The sequence below is a fragment of the Homalodisca vitripennis genome, chromosome 4 (genome assembly GCF_021130785.1).
Source record: "Homalodisca vitripennis isolate AUS2020 chromosome 4, UT_GWSS_2.1, whole genome shotgun sequence".
NCBI classification, from domain to species: domain Eukaryota; kingdom Metazoa; phylum Arthropoda; class Insecta; order Hemiptera; family Cicadellidae; genus Homalodisca; species Homalodisca vitripennis.
Window position 1 is genome coordinate 84,812,646 of NC_060210.1, and position 19,664 is coordinate 84,832,309.

Below are 19,664 nucleotides of genomic sequence, written 5' to 3' on the forward strand. Positions count from 1 at the left end.
TTCGTATTCATTTTGAATCGAATGGTAATGGTATTGTGGTAAGTTTTTAATATTTAAAATATAAAAAGTGCCTATGAAATTGCATTCTTTAATATTAGGTGAAAAACTACCTCTGAACATTTGTGAGGAAACGAATAATCTCCAGATATAAATCCTAATTCTACCTAACATAACTCTATGCGTCACTTATCCTCTCCTACGTATAACTGGTTTTTTTCTACCTTGACGATGTTTATTATTTTTTTAAATATTGCACACTCGTAAGGAAAACCAGATTATGAGATACAAACGCTAGTTAGTATTTATTTACACATTTTATCAGCATTGTTCCATATTATCCGTTCTAAAACCTCGTTAAATTCTCGTTTAATATTTTTTTTATCTATGACATAACGGTGGGTTTCCTGCACATCAGCCGTTATAATGATTCGTATAAGAGATAACTTCGGACACTCTTAACCAATCCGTTACCGGAAAGCCAGCTGTTGTCTGAAGCGTGAGAGGGTGGAGGCAGGCCCGTTTTACCGAATAGACACGGTAGGCACGGGCCTAGGGCGCTAGGCAATTGGCATTTTTAGGGGGGCGCAAAAAATGGAAAAATATTGCCATGGTTGTATCTGCATGCATAATCATCAAACGGACTTTTTCTAGGCTGTCTTGAGCTGATAAGGGAATTTGATCTATTTCTCGCGAAACACATAGTGACATATGGTAACAAAGGCAAAGGTAGTGTATTATTATACCTTTCGTCTGACATTTGCAGTGAATTTATTGAGATTATAAGCAAAGAATTACCGATAACTGTCGTGGAAAAACTTACGACAATGCATAAAACATGTCGGGCATATACTCAGGTCTTCAGGCAAGGAATAACAGCAAAAATGATCTTGCTGACCATGTGCAGCTCATTCACTAAACCTTGCTGGGTGTTTTGCTGCGGATAAGGCGTGTCTAGATAACACACAATATTTTTTACATTCGTACAATGGCTGTATGCTTTTTTTTCTCGGCATCCACTTACAGGTGGAACATCTTAAAAAGTCACATTGAAAAGAGTTACGAAGGAAAATCAAAGAAAGATTAGAGAAAGGTAATGGTAAAACCTCTGAGTGACACAAGATGGTCTGCTAGGGTAGACGATCTTCGAGCTTTAACAATAAGTCGACATGAATTAATAGATGCTCTTGAACAGCTAAATAAAGCCGTTACTCAGACACTATAAACACAATGCACAGCTGCTGAGTTTCTAAAAACACTTGGAAATTTCTAAACCACATTATTAACTGTGATCTGGGACGAAATTCTCGAGACAGTTGATAAAACAAGTAACAAGTTTGACTTAAAAATCAAGATTTAGACATATTTGGTTCTACAAAGGAACTTGAAACACTATCCTCGTTTTTGAGAGAAAAGAGAGATTTATTTGATGATGTCGAGTCCAAAGCATTGAAACTTGCAGAAAAGGAAGAAGGTGTATATGACAAAGTAAGAAAAAGAAAGCTATTGCCTAATGAAAAGAAGGACAGAAGCATGGAAGAAACATCTCCTCGAGAAAGATTTCGCACTGGGGTGTTTATTGCCATTGTTGACAACATAGCTTTGCAGCTCAACAAAAGAAGGGAGGTCAATAAAATCTCGACAGAAGATTTAAGATCTTACAAAATCTAGAAGAGAAAAATTCCAAAGAGGTGGCTTGTGAAGCTAAACTGTTAGGAGAAGTATACAAGAACGATATTGATGGAGAAGACTTTGCCCAGGAATGTAACCATTTCAAACAATGCATGGTCTTGGAGAACCTTTCTAAGATCAAAGATATGTACACCTACATAAAATCAAACGGATTGGAGAACACGTTCCCCAATTTGGAGGTCGCTCTCAGGATATTTCCAACCCTACCTGTGACGAACTGCACAGCTGAACGTAGCTTTTCAGCTTTGAAAAGAGTGAAGTCAGAAATTAGATCATCAATGGTTGATGAAAAGATTAATGGCTTATTGTTGTTGTGCATCCAAAACGACATTACTTTCAAATTAGACTAACAAACATTATTGACGACTTTGCAATACGGAAAACAAGAAAAAAAGCTATTGCATGAATCTCTAGTCAGTCTAGTGGTAAGCCAACAAACCAAAAATAAACCAAAGAAATTGTGATTAAACGAATACTATAAAATAATGTAAATACTTCAAATGTAAAGAAGGGAGAATGGGTGTAACAGGCATGTTACACACATTCCCACCAGAGGCCAGTAGAAACCTCACGGCTACCGGTTGCCAGTCCGGGACACTGCGGGTCCATAAGTGGAAGTGGATAATGGGAAGGCTCTTGAAAAGAATCGGGATAATTTGTAAAGGAAAGTTAAGTGACATTAAGTCTAAAGTCCCTCCCGAACCAAAACTGGCATTTCAGACTAAATCTAAATTTACGGGATATACAGTAGGCGTTATGGTAGGGCTGGTGGGGGGGGGCGTAGTCAGCTGGCAGGGGTATAAAAAAGGGGCGCAACTCTTCGTTGTGCCTAGGGCGCTGGCAGGGTGTAAAACGGGCCTGGGTGGGGGGATGGCTCGTGACGTATGTGCGTAGGTGCGAGTTTATCAGGTTAGAATAAGGGTTGATATGATTCAGAGAACATACATTATTAATGGATTTTTAAGATTTTGTTGTTCTAATTAATTTTGCACTTTTATTGTATCTCGTAATTTTTCAACGAATCATTAGCAAATTTTACAGAACATTGAAAGAGTTTATTTGTAAAAACAATTTAGTAGAAAAGACATTATTATCCATTTTACATGTCAAAATGTTGTGTTATAATCTTTTTAACACCCTAATGTTTTATTTTTACTTAAAGTTTTTGTAAGTTTAATTATTTATTTGCTGTAGAATATATCCAATTCAATTGTATTGCACTGTACTGTTCTGAACACATAAGAAGCATGTAGTTACAGTTAAGGCCAGTAGAGGCGCTACCGTTGCCGCTTTGCTAATCATACCAGTTTGTAGTTCGTTACTATTCCGCGAGAGTGCACTAGGATTCAGGTGGTCTACACTATTGAAAAGGTTTGAATAACAAGGATTTCATTTCAATAATAGTGTCTTGCATTTTGTATTGAAACCATGTTGAAAGGGAATTTAGTTTTATATTGAATTGGATTTGGAGTTATTCCTTTATAATGTGGAATTAAGAAGCATAAAATGTAAAGGGGTTTTACAACTATACAGAATCTCCTGTTACTCTCTATGTCAAAGATGTATCACATTATTGCTCAGACCAAGACAAACATAATTCAACATATGAACATAGGTTATGTCAGTTAAAAAAATTAATTCTACCAAAATGTGGATCAAACGTTTATGGTATCAAGGCCAGTTACTAAAAAAAATATCATTTTACCATCTTAAATATTATTTTTTGCATTGTGAAAATCTTAAAAAGCATCAACTTTACTAAATAATTATTAGAATAAAGTTGTTTGTGGATTTTATTAAACACTATCATTGTTTAAATATAATAAAAAATAACTTATTTATAGCAGATTTAATATGAGAACAAACTGTCCATGTTGAGGTTCTCAGCAAATGCCCTAATTTCCTTAATACAGATCTGGTATCAAATTATTTTTTACAGCTTATTAAGGGCTTTTATATATATATATATATATATATACACATTATTATTGTATATATTCAGAAAGCGAAAATGTTAAATAAAAATTGAATTAAAACGGATATTTATGATTTTTTTTGTCTATTGAAGTGCGTGCAAATTTCTGCGCTAATTAATAAGTCGAAACAATAATTATGTTCCAGAATAGTTTTCAAGAATAAAGTTTAATTTAATTTTATGTATGATGTCTGGTATATGTATGTATGATTTTACACTATATTTTGCACTCTTGGTGTCTCTGATATCGAAACTATGTAGAGTTCATTTTAAGATTCTTCGTCGCTGATTTTTTTGGGATCTAGTATTCAGACGAACATGACTCCAGATTCTAAGAGTCAAGGTTGTGACAGCGTCAGATTCCAGACGCTGCTCTAAGAGAATGGCGAACTGGAGTTGAACTGAACATTTACATTGAATCAACCGCTCTCGCCATAGCTACATTACATACTTGTCTTGTTAGCAGAATAGATGTCCTGGAGTCACTGTGAATTTTACTTAAAATTTTAAAAATTAAATTGCAGTCTCAAATAACATGCTTCACAAAAACATGGACTTGAAAACTTTAATGATGATCAAATGTAAAACACTGTCACTAACTATCACACGAACATATTTTTAATATGATTTATGTAATGTAATAAAGATGGCCACTTAGACTAAGTTTACAGTCGAGTGATGTATATTCTGTCAAGTTCCAAGGTTTTTTTTTTACTCCAAGTGGTTAATAGCTCTTAATGTAAGTAAAAGGAGACTGGTTACTGCGGGGTAATTTTAAGAGGTAGGTGATTTTTATAGTTTACCCTGCGTCATAACATATGTATTGCTCCAGGTAAAAATAACACAAACCGATGCATCAAAAGTTAAAACCGTTTGATATATTTTAATTGCTTTTTAATGTAACAAAAGTGCTACAGCAAACATTGTCGCTTTATACAAATCTAACAATATTAGTATAGATACAAATATTACAATGGAAACAATTGTGGCCAATAGTTAAAACATGCACTATTTTTATCATTTTTGCTGTATGGAACTTAACAAAATATGCACAGCACACACACACACACACACACACTGTAGAATCAATGTACTTAGTCCGCCGCATATGTATAGAACAGTGTGATGCATAAACATATGCGTATAGGTATTTTATACGTAACAAACAATACCGTGTATATGAGCACGATAGATAACAGCGATTGTGCTTTTGTGATATTAACAACAAACAGTTCAACATGAAAAGATAAATTTTGATGTGCACGTCCCGTGCATAATCTGACCACACTGCGATATGACCAGTCTGAAATATAATTTCCACATTTCCATTTAATGTCAGTGACATATTTTATGTATGTGATTCATTAGCAAAACATTACTATCCTCCCAAATAATTCGTAAACCCGAACGTTTGTTATTTATTCTAATGCAGAGTTGTTCGTGTTGTTCAATCGTTTGTTTAGTCATCATTAAAACACACACCCATTTCAGTTATAATATAAACGTGTATAAAAAATAAACCTGTATGACTTTTTTGACAATGTTTAGTGGAGGGTCAATTTCTACTACCTCTTAACTTATTGCTAATTATGGAACGTTTGTCATATATTTATCACCCAACAAACTTATGGAAATCAAGTGGAAGGAAACAATTTATTCCGTCTCTTAATTGCTGACCTACAAACTCATTTATCGTTATAAGTAAAAGTTTTAAGACGCTCCAAAAGCCACGTTTATTTAAAAAAAAAACTTGCTTTTAAAAATAACTTCTTATCGGGGAAGATGGAAGTTCAATGGTTTCGGGATAGATGGATTGGAAGGGAGGGGTCGTAGATTTCAATACGGTAACGGTATATAATTTTACAGAAGTCTGATATCTCAAGTAAGCATAACTCATCTTATGGTTTGGTTTTGACAGCGTCTCGAATTTTACGCAACAGTGAATTCACGCTACACCAGTATTCCTTTGATATCCACAAGACAATATTTTTGTCCAGAGGTGAGGTTTTGGCAATACAATCCAGTACCCCAGACGAATATTTCAAGTAAAAATATATCTCGTCAAAGTTTTTTAAGATTTGTGTTTTTAGCTTACTAGTTAAAAAAACTATCCTTAGGAACAATATACAAACCCCGAGACATAAGCAAAATTCTAAAGTAAATATTTTGCATTTGTATGAATGTCTGTCTATCCGTCTTTACAATAACTCTTGACAAGTCCTAGAGACTTGAAACTAACTGTCTCTGTGTACGTGTCCCTTGGACTAAGGAAGAGCTGTATTGATTTTTGTTGTCAACCAAATGGTATGTGCGATAATCCGTCTGCGCGATTTCTTCTGTTACAAAGATCCTAGAGACTTGAAACTAACTGTCTCTGTGTACGTGTCTCTTGGACTAAGGAAGAGCTGTATTGATTATTGTTGTCAACCAAATGGTATGTGCGATAATCCGTCTGCGCGATTCCTTCTGTTACAAAGATCCTAGAGACTTGAAACTAACTGTCTCTGTGTACGTGTCTCTTGGACTAAGGAAGAGCTGTATTGATTATTGTTGTCAACCAAATGGTATGTGCGATAATCCGTCTGCGCGATTCCTTCTGTTACAAAGATCCTAGAGACTTGAAACTAACTGTCTCTGTGTACGTGTCTCTTGGACTAAGGAAGAGCTGTATTGATTATTGTTGTCAACCAAATGGTATGTGCGATAATCCGTCTGCGCGATTCCTTCTGTTACAAAGATCCTAGAGACTTGAAACTAACTGTCTCTGTGTACGTGTCCCTTGGACTAAGGAAGAGCTGTATTGATTATTGTTGTCAACCAAATGGTATGTGCGATAATCCGTCTGCGCGATTCCTTCTGTTACAAAGATCCTAGAGACTTGAAACCTAACTGTCTCTGTGTACGTGTCCCTTGGACTAAGGAAGAGCTGTATTGATTATTGTTGTCAACCAAATGGTATGTGCGATAATCCGTCTGCGCGATTTCTTCTGTTACAAAGATCCTAGAGACTTGAAACTAACTGTCTCTGTGTACGTGTCTCTTGGACTAAGGAAGAGCTGTATTGATTATTGTTGTCAACCAAATGGTATGTGCGATAATCCGTCTGCGCGATTCCTTCTGTTACAAAGATCCTAGAGACTTGAAACTAACTGTCTCTGTGTACGTGTCTCTTGGACTAAGGAAGAGCTGTATTGATTATTGTTGTCAACCAAATGGTATGTGCGATAATCCGTCTGCGCGATTCCTTCTGTTACAAAGATCCTAGAGACTTGAAACTAACTGTCTCTGTGTACGTGTCTCTTGGACTAAGGAAGAGCTGTATTGATTATTGTTGTTTACCAAATGGTATGTGCGATAATCCGTCTGCGCGATTCCTTCTGTTACAAAGATCCTAGAGACTTGAAACTAACTGTCTCTGTGTACGTGTCTCTTGGACTAAGGAAGAGCTGTATTGATTATTGTTGTCAACCAAATGGTATGTGCGATAATCCGTCTGCGCGATTCCTTCTGTTACAAAGATCCTAGAGACTTGAAACTAACTGTCTCTGTGTACGTGTCCCTTGGACTAAGGAAGAGCTGTATTGATTATTGTTGTCAACCAAATGGTATGTGCGATAATCCGTCTGCGCGATTCCTTCTGTTACAAAGATCCTAGAGACTTGAAACCTAACTGTCTCTGTGTACGTGTCTCTTGGACTAAGGAAGAGCTGTATTGATTATTGTTGTCAACCAAATGGTATGTGTGCGATAATCCGTCTGCGCGATTCCTTCTGTTACAAAGATCCTAGAGACTTGAAACTAACTGTCTCTGTGTACGTGTCTCTTGGACTAAGGAAGAGCTGTATTGATTATTGTTGTCAACCAAATGGTATGTGCGATAATCCGTCTGCGCGATTCCTTCTGTTACAAAGATCCTAGAGACTTGAAACTAACTGTCTCTGTGTACTTGTCCCTTGGACTAAGGAAGAGCTGTATTGATTATTGTTGTCAACCAAATGGTATGTGCGATAATCCGTCTGCGCGATTCCTTCTGTTACAAAGATCCTAGAGACTTGAAACTAACTGTCTCTGTGTACTTGTCCCTTGGACTAAGGAAGAGCTGTATTGATTATTGTTGTCAACCAAATGGTATGTGCGATAATCCGTCTGCGCGATTTCTTCTGTTACAAAGATCCTAGAGACTTGAAACTAACTGTCTCTGTGTACGTGTCTCTTGGACTAAGGAAGAGCTGTATTGATTATTGTTGTCAACCAAATGGTATGTGCGATAATCCGTCTGCGCGATTCCTTCTGTTACAAAGATCCTAGAGACTTGAAACTAACTGTCTCTGTGTACGTGTCTCTTGGACTAAGGAAGAGCTGTATTGATTATTGTTGTCAACCAAATGGTATGTGCGATAATCCGTCTGCGCGATTCCTTCTGTTACAAAGATCCTAGAGACTTGAAACTAACTGTCTCTGTGTACTTGTCCCTTGGACTAAGGAAGAGCTGTATTGATTATTGTTGTCAACCAAATGGTATGTGCGATAATCCGTCTGCGCGATTCCTTCTGTTACAAAGATCCTAGAGACTTGAAACTAACTGTCTCTGTGTACTTGTCCCTTGGACTAAGGAAGAGCTGTATTGATTATTGTTGTCAACCAAATGGTATGTGCGATAATCCGTCTGCGCGATTTCCTTCTGTTACAAAGATCCTAGAGACTTGAAACTAACTGTCTGTGTGTACTTGTCCCTTGGACTAAGGAAGAGCTGTATTGATTATTGTTGTCAACCAAATGGTATGTGCGATAATCCGTCTGCGCGATTCCTTCTGTTACAAAGATCCTAGAGACTTGAAACTAACTGTCTCTGTGTACGTGTCTCTTGGACTAAGGAAGAGCTGTATTGATTATTGTTGTCAACCAAATGGTATGTGCGATAATCCGTCTGCGCGATTCCTTCTGTTACAAAGATCCTAGAGACTTGAAACTAACTGTCTCTGTGTACTTGTCCCTTGGACTAAGGAAGAGCTGTATTGATTATTGTGTTGTCAACCAAATGGTATGTGCGATAATCCGTCTGCGCGATTCCTTCTGTTACAAAGATCCTAGAGACTTGAAACTAACTGTCTCTGTGTACGTGTCCCTTGGACTAAGGAAGAGCTGTATTGATTATTGTTGTCAACCAAATGGTATGTGCGATAATCCGTCTGCGCGATTCCTTCTGTTACAAAGATCCTAGAGACTTGAAACTAACTGTCTCTGTGTACTTGTCCCTTGGACTAAGGAAGAGCTGTATTGATTATTGTTGTCAACCAAATGGTATGTGCGATAATCCGTCTGCGCGATTCCTTCTGTTACAAAGATCCTAGAGACTTGAAACTAACTGTGTACGCTTGGACTCTGTCTTCCTGGAGTAGATGTAACAGCTGTATTGATTATTGTTGTCAACCAAATGGTATGTGCGATAATCCGTCTGCGCGATTCCTTCTGTTACAAAGATCCTAGAGACTTGAAACTAACTGTCTCTGTGTACTTGTCCCTTGGACTAAGGAAGAGCTGTATTGATTATTGTTGTCAACCAAATGGTATGTGCGATAATCCGTCTGCGCGATTCCTTCTGTTACAAAGATCCTAGAGACTTGAAACTAACTGTCTCTGTGTACTTGTCCCTTGGACTAAGGAAGAGCTGTATTGATTATTGTTGTCAACCAAATGGTATGTGCGATAATCCGTCTGCGCGATTCCTTCTGTTACAAAGATCCTAGAGACTTGAAACCTAACTGTCTCTGTGTACGTGTCTCTTGGACTAAGGAAGAGCTGTATTGATTATTGTTGTCAACCAAATGGTATGTGCGATAATCCGTCTGCGCGATTCCTTCTGTTACAAAGATCCTAGAGACTTGAAACTAACTGTCTCTGTGTACTTGTCCCTTGGACTAAGGAAGAGCTGTATTGATTATTGTTGTCAACCAAATGGTATGTGCGATAATCCGTCTGCGCGATTCCTTCTGTTACAAAGATCCTAGAGACTTGAAACTAACTGTCTCTGTGTACGTGTCTCTTGGACTAAGGAAGAGCTGTATTGATTATTGTTGTCAACCAAATGGTATGTGCGATAATCCGTCTGCGCGATTCCTTCTGTTACAAAGATCCTAGAGACTTGAAACCTAACTGTCTCTGTGTACGTGTCTCTTGGACTAAGGAAGAGCTGTATTGATTATTGTTGTCAACCAAATGGTATGTGCGATAATCCGTCTGCGCGATTCCTTCTGTTACAAAGATCCTAGAGACTTGAAACTAACTGTCTCTGTGTACTTGTCCCTTGGACTAAGGAAGAGCTGTATTGATTATTGTTGTCAACCAAATGGTATGTGCGATAATCCGTCTGCGCGATTCCTTCTGTTACAAAGATCCTAGAGACTTGAAACTAACTGTCTCTGTGTACTTGTCCCTTGGACTAAGGAAGAGCTGTATTGATTATTGTTGTCAACCAAATGGTATGTGCGATAATCCGTCTGCGCGATTTCCTTCTGTTACAAAGATCCTAGAGACTTGAAACTAACTGTCTCTGTGTACTTGTCCCTTGGACTAAGGAAGAGCTGTATTAATTATTGTTGTCAACCAAATGGTATGTGCGATAATCCGTCTGCGCGATTTCCTTCTGTTACAAAGATCCTAGAGACTTGAAACTAACTGTCTCTGTGTACTTGTCCCTTGGACTAAGGAAGAGCTGTATTGATTATTGTTGTCAACCAAATGGTATGTGCGATAATCCGTCTGCGCGATTTCTTCTGTTACAAAGATCCTAGAGACTTGAAACTGACTGTCTCTGTGTACTTGTCCCTTGGACTAAGGAAGAGCTGTATTGATTATTGTTGTCAACCAAATGGTATGTGCGATAATCCGTCTGCGCGATTTCTTCTGTTACAAAGATCCTAGAGACTTGAAACTTGATACATACTATTGAGCATAATTTGTGTTTCAACTAGTATATTGCTTTTATCGTGATTTAGCCGGATCGTACGATTGTTGTGGGTTATTTGAGTTATGAAGAGCTATTTCTGTTACATATTACGCTGATTTTGAACTATATTATTACAAAAATATACTTAAGTATCAAGCTAACGATACGATATCTGTAAAAACAACGTTGAATTTAAAACTGAAATCCTTTATGTACGATTGATTATCCCCATGAAGTGTTTAGCCCTCTCTGTGAGCACTTCATTCAATCACGTTTAGTTTGCCACTTCTCTTTTAGGCCTAATTGGGTTTAATATACTCTTCATTAACAAACAGTACATGATCCGATGGCCAATTTGCACTGTAAAGTTACTCAACCTGGTTTTTATTGAAATTCATAAGACCGTGCTAATTAGGTGGATGTCGAAATGGGATTAAAAATGGTGATAAAACTATTATTTTTTTCTCACATTATATTTGTCCTAATTTTATACTCTTTAAACGAACCGTCAGAAAGATATATATTAGTAATGAAGTTGTCAGTCAACTAACTAGATAAAGATACTGAACTAAAAGAACTAATCCTCCTGGGCCATAATTCATATACAGAATTAGTTTCAAATCTCTTGATTTATTTTAGATTTTGTCAAAGTTATGTTGTGTGCATAGTAGATAGCACTACAATATTAACCATCATTATGGCAACGTAATTCATTAAAGTTTCAGTTTTAATATTTTTATTGTCGTAGACATATATTACATGTATGACAAACTTAAAATATAAAAATAAAATATTTGTATGAAAGTCAAGAAGAAGAGAAAACTAAACTTACATTAAATAATAAAAACAATACGAATGATTAATACAATAGAGTTTATGCTAGAAACTCACCAACCGAATAATAACAACCCTTTAATAGGTTTCTTGTAGTTGTTTTTAAAAATTGTTTTTTCTACATGAATTTCTACGAGATATGCCAGCCACAACGTCGTTTCTGTAGCAAGTTACTCAACAGTCAGCTATACTGGTGGCCCTGTTGATCTTTATCCACATAAAGAAATATTAAATAATTTGCATTATTAAACAGCAAATTTTATTATTTATTCAATGAAACACTTAAACATAAAAAACTAAACAACTTTATAGAAAATAAAAAATATAAATTTGTAGAAGTCGTTTCAGTGTGACCTTAAATATTTACTTCCGCAAGTGTACGATCATTTAAAATAGGGTTGGTCTGCCTATTGGTAATATACAAATTATTAAGGATATAAATCTATACATATCTAAGAATGTATATATACAGGAAAGTTAAAATTCAAATTTAAGTGCAACTTTTATGTTTATTTTTTTATGACTCTCGCATTATTTTTCCTTGATTATAACTAGCATCGTACAAATAGACAGATACCGTGTAGTATTGACTTGCATATATGGAGTTACTTTCGGATTTACGGTAATTTACTGCATATTAGTTAATAGGTGGAAACACCTAGTATCTTTAAAGTAGTTGTGCTCGTTTATGCGTTGACGGATTTCGATGGAAAATGTACCGTTGGAATTGTTATGAAAATTTCAAAATAGTTTACTGTATATCTCGTAAATGTTTTAAAACTGATGTTAAACAGCTGATGCCTATCAAAAGACAAAGTTTTTGCTGTTCCCGTTTTGTGCAAACGTATCTTTAAATTGGTCTTGCTCGTTTATGCGTTGACGGATTTCGTTGGAAAAAGTACCTTTGGAATTGTTATGAATATTTCAAAATAGTTTATATCTCGTAAATGTTTTAAAACTGATGTTAAAAATGCCTATCAAAAGACAAACTGTTTGCTGTTCCCGTTTTGTGCAAACGTATCTTTAAATTGGTCTTGCTCGCGTATGCGTTGACGGATTTCATTGAAACAAGTACCGTTGGAATTTTAACAAAATAATACAAAATAAAAGATTAGTTACTCTATTACAGTACTTTATGAATAATGGTTATTTCCAAAGGCGTCCGTATTATTGTTTATAGGGCGGTAAGGGGAAAGTATAAGACAGAGAATCGAGAACTTTGGGAAATTACACATTTTATAATCGGCTATTATCAGGAAAGATTTCAGCTCTCTGAAAATTTACTTATAAGATATAATCTCTGTTGCCCGTGGTATTGGAGGCCATCATAAGGTCTGTGGTGTTCTGAAGAACCTTGTATTTTGCGCAAGTAGTATAGTAAGAGCAAGTCTGATGCATTTATTGTGCAGAAAAACCGGCAGTTTCCGTAATTTTGTCTTCGGAGCAAAAGGTTTGTTGATTGTTTTACACGGATTAACAACTCGAAACAGTATTTACCTCTGCGAACTTTGTAGGACCCAATCTGTAAATTCCAATCACTTTCCAAAAGTTGACGTACTATGTAACTTGAATGTTCAAACTAGCTTAACGATCTGAAAACCTTGAATAATAACTGAAAGAACGTGATTAAAAAAGTTACATTCTCGAATACATTCCTTGAATAATTCACTATTGCTTATAGATATCCTTTTTATAAGTCCATTTCAACATTTTCTTTTCCAATGATTATTGTCGATGCATCTGATTCTTCAGTTTTGAGCCTATAAACATTGACCAGTTGACTTTTTTCACCCATCCCCGACGTCGAGGGCGAGGGCGGGTCCGTGGGAACTAAAGGCAGGACAGGTCCCATCGCACAATGTACAGGAACTGACGCCGTACACGCCTTCATCATTGTACCCTGTGCGAGCAATACCTGTTCAGCAGTCCTCCTGTACACAGACGCTGTACAGAGCTTCGTGCACCAGAAGTTAGATATTGTCGATCAGGTACTATTCAAACATTCTCTGATATTAAATACGATCTAGTGCGTTAACAGTGGGTGCCATGAGACGAATGGGGGAAACATTGCGATATAACGTTGTGTCTAGTACATAAAGTAATTACAGTATGTTATTTCTCACTTTAATTTAAAAACTAACCCTCAATAGAAAGAAGTGCTGAGGCAATTAAAATATTTAATTTGTAGAGTCTTAATCTTTAATCTCAATTTGCAATTTTGTTCGCTCACTTCATAAATGTTTAAATACGAAAATAAATTTTGTTACTACAAAGTTGTCACACGAATGTGTTAGAAGTCCGTCACTTGTACTTTTTTATTTAGATATTAAATACTTAAAAGTTCAGTTTTGGTATCAGTACTTGCATTGGAGAGCAACTCAAAATATATATAACAACAACTTGGCCTGTTGTTGTTGAGTTTTTAATTTACAAGTCAAAGTTATTAAACATAATAACAAAGGCTTAGAACGAAATGTTTTTAAAAATTATGGAATAGTTTCAAGAGCATAGTTCAACCTATGATTATATTGTACTGTCGACAAAAAAATCGAGCATGTTTTCTTAATTTTCTAAAATTGTAACAATTTGTTAATTTCTATATTCATCTGTTGTAGGGACGCAAACGGATCGCCGAAGAGAAGAAGTAAAGAACCAGTAAAAAGTAAGTGGCAAACATAATTACTGCATTGCATGTATCCTATTACTTAATGTTTAGAACTTAATACGTTATTGCTGAACACAATTATTTATCGAATCTATGGGGGAAGCTTTTAATGTTCTTTATTCCAATTATGGCACGAAAAATAAAATAAAAATAAGTATTTTATTATTAATTAGACAGAATTACAAGATTGTGACTTTCTCGTGTTAACATTATTCGGACAAGTACATTTACCACCTTATATTTAACCAATGTTACAATTTATGTATTAATCTGTGTTGATAGGAGTCCCTTTTGTGCATGAAAATCGCGTAAATAAATGTCTTTCTCTTTTTAACATCTTAAATGAATTCGTAAGATTTTGCTTTTAGTAGACTATGTGAAGTTTCTTATATATTATATTTTTTTCTATACCATCTTTCTACCGCTACATTGTTCCCCGTTCAGTGAACATAATAAACTAAATTTAGCAAAATTAACAAAAAAATGTCTACGTGTAGTGTATGTTGTTTTTATGAAAAAGTGTCAAATCCGCTATTATTATATTCCTCCTCTCTCCCTTGCAGGTATAACTGTATATTTCGTTTAGTGAAGCTACGTAATTATCATGTGACAATTTTTATATTACTGTCCTTAACTCAACTGTTTAAAACGTGAAAAAAATAATTATTTGACTTACAAACGTACAACATTGTATGTTTAAACCATCATAATTTTTACAGGTTCGGAATAACAACTATTATTGAACTGCGATAGTTTGTGCATTTTTCTGTTTTGTATCGTTAGATTTTTTTTATCGTTATTTCAAAATTCTAAGTTGTCTGCAATCTTCGTCTTGGTTGGAGCGGACTAATTCAAGAACATGTATTCCAAACCGTTGTATTCGTTGTAACGAACATAAATAATTCTGGGGTTTAAAATTTGTTCAACCATTACGATATTGTAATGGTGGATTTATATTTTTATTTTTCCTCTATACAAAGTCTACCACATCATCTGGACCACTACATGTATGGGCCAAACGCATTGGAGCAAGAATCTTCATTCTAACAGTAACCCCAAATTTTCGACTCAAAAGAAGGCTGAAAAAATATTCCCGAATGAAACTTGTTATACAATTAATAATTTTAATAATTTAATTAGTAGAATATTTATTGACTTTTAATACAGTGCAAGATAGCAGTTGTATACAATCAGTTTGCTTGTACAGAAAAGCTAAATACATAAATTCATAAAACATTTTATGGATTGAATTCTATTCTAATTTGTATTTATTAGTCGTATAAGTCCTGCGAGACTAAATAAACGCTGAACAAATGCGCAAGTCATGCAAGAGTATCTGTTACACGTTCAGAATACTTCTCTTCTCACACGTTTTGAACTAGAAGTACGTAAAGGATTGTATTAAGCTCAAATCCTCTTTATAATAGTAAATTGCATAAAACTACGAACTTTACGATAGATTTAATTTCACACAGTATAAAATTATGCTTAAGTTAGTCGTAGCATACTCGGATATGAACGACAAAACCAAATGGAAGCTCATTTATAGTGTTGGTTATATTTCGTTAGACCATTAATTGTCTTCTAACAAATTTGACCTTTTTAGACTTTTTGACATTTCTGGTTTGAGGTTCTTAGGTAAAAATCCATTTTGAATGCAGATTGAATGCCCAAGAAAATTATCCGCATAGGTATTTGAATCTTTTTAGTACTACATGACTGCAATTTGCGTATACAAGTTTAAATTTTAATAATTTGTTTCGTCATTAGTTTTTTTTAAGCCTTTTTCAAGAAAGTTTTGTTGTTTTAAAATATACATAACATAAAACAGTCCTATTTTTCTACACAACTATTCAGGGACTATGGGATGAAACCTTTCTTAGTCGCTGGAATTGCGCCAAACAGCCAGAAATGTATTCATAACCATTGTGTAACCTGGGCGTGACAAGATACCGCTTATCAGATAATCCAACCTACTCTATCACCGCCTACATACTGAACGTTTAGTTCGGCAGTTTGTGCCACCTTATCTCTGTGGCCATCAATAGATTACACTATACTGCATTCTATTGCGGAATGTGTACTTTATAACCACATAGTGACACATACACTGAGAACAAATATTAGTAAATTGATACAATTATGCGGAAATGAAAATAAATTGCATGTTTTTCTTTAAATTACGTCAATGATCATTTCCATAAAAAAGGCATCGTTATAAGATTAAATGCGTTTTCTTTGTCAAAGTAACTTGCATAATTCATTCTATGTAATATTGTGTACTACGTAGAAACATGTTTGTTATTACATTCGAATAGTGTTCTCTATTTAAGGATTGTATTTATTTTTATACCACTCTTATTATTTGTTACCTCTAATTTGGTTTATATGTGTTTCTGTGTTACAAGGATTGTTCAGAGTGTAAGAAAAAAATTAGTGACGTTGTCTGTGCAGGCGCGATAATTTATCATAGAATGGCCCCTGAGACTTTGATACAAAGGTTTTTCTTGGATCAAGACAAAAATTCATTTGGGGTCAAAATTCAAACCATAGGTTAAAAATAAAACTTGAACAATTTTAAATTGGTATTATGAGCAAATCATTATGGTAACGAGGAAAATCATGAAGACGAAAAATCTTTATAAGCAAACCGAATACAAACCTTTGTAGCATTAAGTTTTATAATGTGATAGAGCGACAAAGTGATAAAGTTAATATGTTGCATTAATTAGTAAGACTTTCGTTAAGTTCACTCAAGTCTGAAATACCTCGTTGTTACAGTATATATTGGTGTTCTTTTTCGGACACGCGACTACTATTGTATAACTCATCTCTATATTATTTGTCTTTAAGTTGATCAAAACAATAACAATCTGATTTCCAAGCAGAATGCTTTGATTTAAGGAATTCATATATTTCTTTATTAATAGCCTGATAAGATGGGGCTAGGCAATTCGCAAACGCCCTTACATTGCCTACCCTTGCGCCGTTTGATCTTAGACGCAGTATTAGGTAATGATGGAAGAATCGAATACTTAAATAAATCGAATATGGTGAATTCGAAAACACCTTTTTATTAGAATACTTTATCTGCGTTCTATCACAATCTATTGTTTCTAGGTTATTTTGAACTGTCCATACCAAAAAGGTGGGAGAATCCTTTGTTTTTTGTATAAATATATCATACCCATGATTTATTAACTTCAGAAAAAATACATTTGTTTACCTGCTATTTCAGTCCCGTGTGGAATATTCTTTTCTACTTCAGGTCACCCAATGATCGTAGCTATATATTGAAGGAAAAAACATTCCTTTTTCAGTTTATTGTTTACAAATGTATTTATTCATTGAATTTTTTTACAATTATAGATTTGTCAAGTTTGATTTATATATATATATATATATATATATATATATATATATATTTATTTATTTCTGAACAGAATAATTAAGGAGACATTCATAATTTTAAAGAAATAATTGGTCAATATAATGGGGTAAAAGTTATATGAATACTGTAGGTTTGAATTCAATTATTCCAGAGAAATTGTATTCATTTCAAAAGTATTCGAATACGTTTTGAGTTATTCGAATATGGACCCGGGTTGAATTATAATACTATTCGATTCTCCCACCACTAGTATCAGGAGACATTCACCTTTCATTCCACTCATAGAAATGCATTGGGAAGGAAGAACGCAGTAAGAAAAGTAACTTGCCTTATTTAAATTATGTAGGGTTGTAACAATCCACTGTAACCCAGGTCTTCTCGCTAAATCAGAATTTGTGTAAAAATACGATTGATAATTTAAATTTAAATAGAACATGAATAATATACTTTTCTACTGCTATATAGTAGTATGTATCATAATGAATTGCACATGTTATTAAATTTGCATAATTTCCTATTCACTAACAATTTGTAAACAGCACATCATTTATAAAAATTAAACTTTTGTCAAAATTTTTATTTTTATTATTAATTTTTGAATGTGTAATAAAACTAACACGTATGTATGTAGAATCTTATAAAAAAGTATTTAGAATTCAATTCATTTTCGGAAATAGTACTTGCAACGAACTAAAATACTACAGTACCATTTCATCAGAAACTTCAAAAGTATCATTGAGTTGCTTTAGAAGAAAACGCTAAATATAATACAAAGATAAATTCATTATCCTACGTCTACAATGTTGCTTCAGTGAAAATATTTATTTTATTAGTTTTTTTAAAACATTAATTGTACATTTTCAAATAGGTGCTATGAAAAAATTTAAATATACTTCCTATGGATTAACTTTAAGAGCTGACGGCAATGATGTTTGTATTACCCAATAGAATTAAGAATATTCTTAGACATGTAACTAGATGAGAAATCCATCACCTACCGCCAATCCAATAATGACCTTGCCTTGACCCAAACCAAGACGAACCACTGGAGAGGAACCGTGGCGACCCTCCCTAAGATGGCGGGCCGGGCGTGCCTACATCGTAGCATTGTCAGTAGATCACCCGGCCAACTGCACATCGCAGCTGATTTATTCATCGATCTATTGTTGTGACTTTTCCAGTTTTGGAGGTGCAATAGTTTCAGTCCACTGGGTTTTGATAAGGTTTCCGGTACAGTGCGGTTCTGGTTCGGTTCATCTTGTGGTTCTGTCTGTTACTTTCTGCTTCTTTGGTGTTTATGCTATTGTTTTCGCTTTGGGTTGTTTTGGGGCATCTTATTCCTACGACATATTGATTATTTTGATACAAACAAATATATCTGGTTTATTATCAACAGTTCTATGGTAAATTTGACTAACGAAGACCGAAAAATATTTTGGTTAAGAGCATTGCCATTGCTAAAAGTTACATGGTCTGAAAACCGAAATGTCGATTTTCAATTGTGATCACTCACTATTGTTTTTTAAAAAAATTTTGACCCGTACTCCAAATTTTGATTTTAGACGCTTTTTCCACTGTATCTCTGTCACATCAATCTTGAATTAAATTTGTGCTAGACTTTGTCTCTGGAATAGTTTTTTAAGAAAAGATAACGTTGTGTTATAATTTCACTGCGTTGTTTACAAAATTAGTCATGGCGTGAGCCAGATCGAGATAAGAGCGCCCACTGACTCGCGAGATAAGAGCGAAGGTCGTCGATAAGAGATAAGAGGCAGGTGGGCTCAGTACACAGGTGGTCGGGAGAGCGGCCTGGCATACCATGGGTGAGGGCAAAGTGGAGTCGGGGGGATGTTGGGTGTGGAAGGCTTTGGGGAAACTGCCCTGGCGAAACAAGAAGAAGGATGTGAAGAAGAAGAAAAAGAAGGGAGAGAGTGTAGATATAGAGGAAGTGAAGAAGATTGAGGATGAAGCGAAGACACAAGTGGAAAGTAAAGTCGAACAAGAACCGTTAATACCCCAAGAGAATGGTGAGTCTTTTAAAAAATTGTAACACGAGCTAAAGTTTCAGATTTTTAGTAACAATTTCCGTTTAATTAAATTAGTAATACATTTACATGTGAAAACTAAAAAATTATACATAATCAACATAATATGTAAAGAAGAC

At 35.0% G+C, this 19,664-nt stretch overlaps 1 protein-coding gene across 1 annotated transcript in view; it reads left to right on the plus strand.

The window, feature by feature from the left end:
- The window catches only part of LOC124359669, a 162,323-nt gene that overhangs the window by 25,135 nt on the left and 117,524 nt on the right, over positions 1-19,664 (plus strand). The window contains 1 exon segment of the mRNA XM_046812607.1: positions 14,060-14,106. Coding sequence (XP_046668563.1) covers positions 14,060-14,106 — 47 coding nt within the window.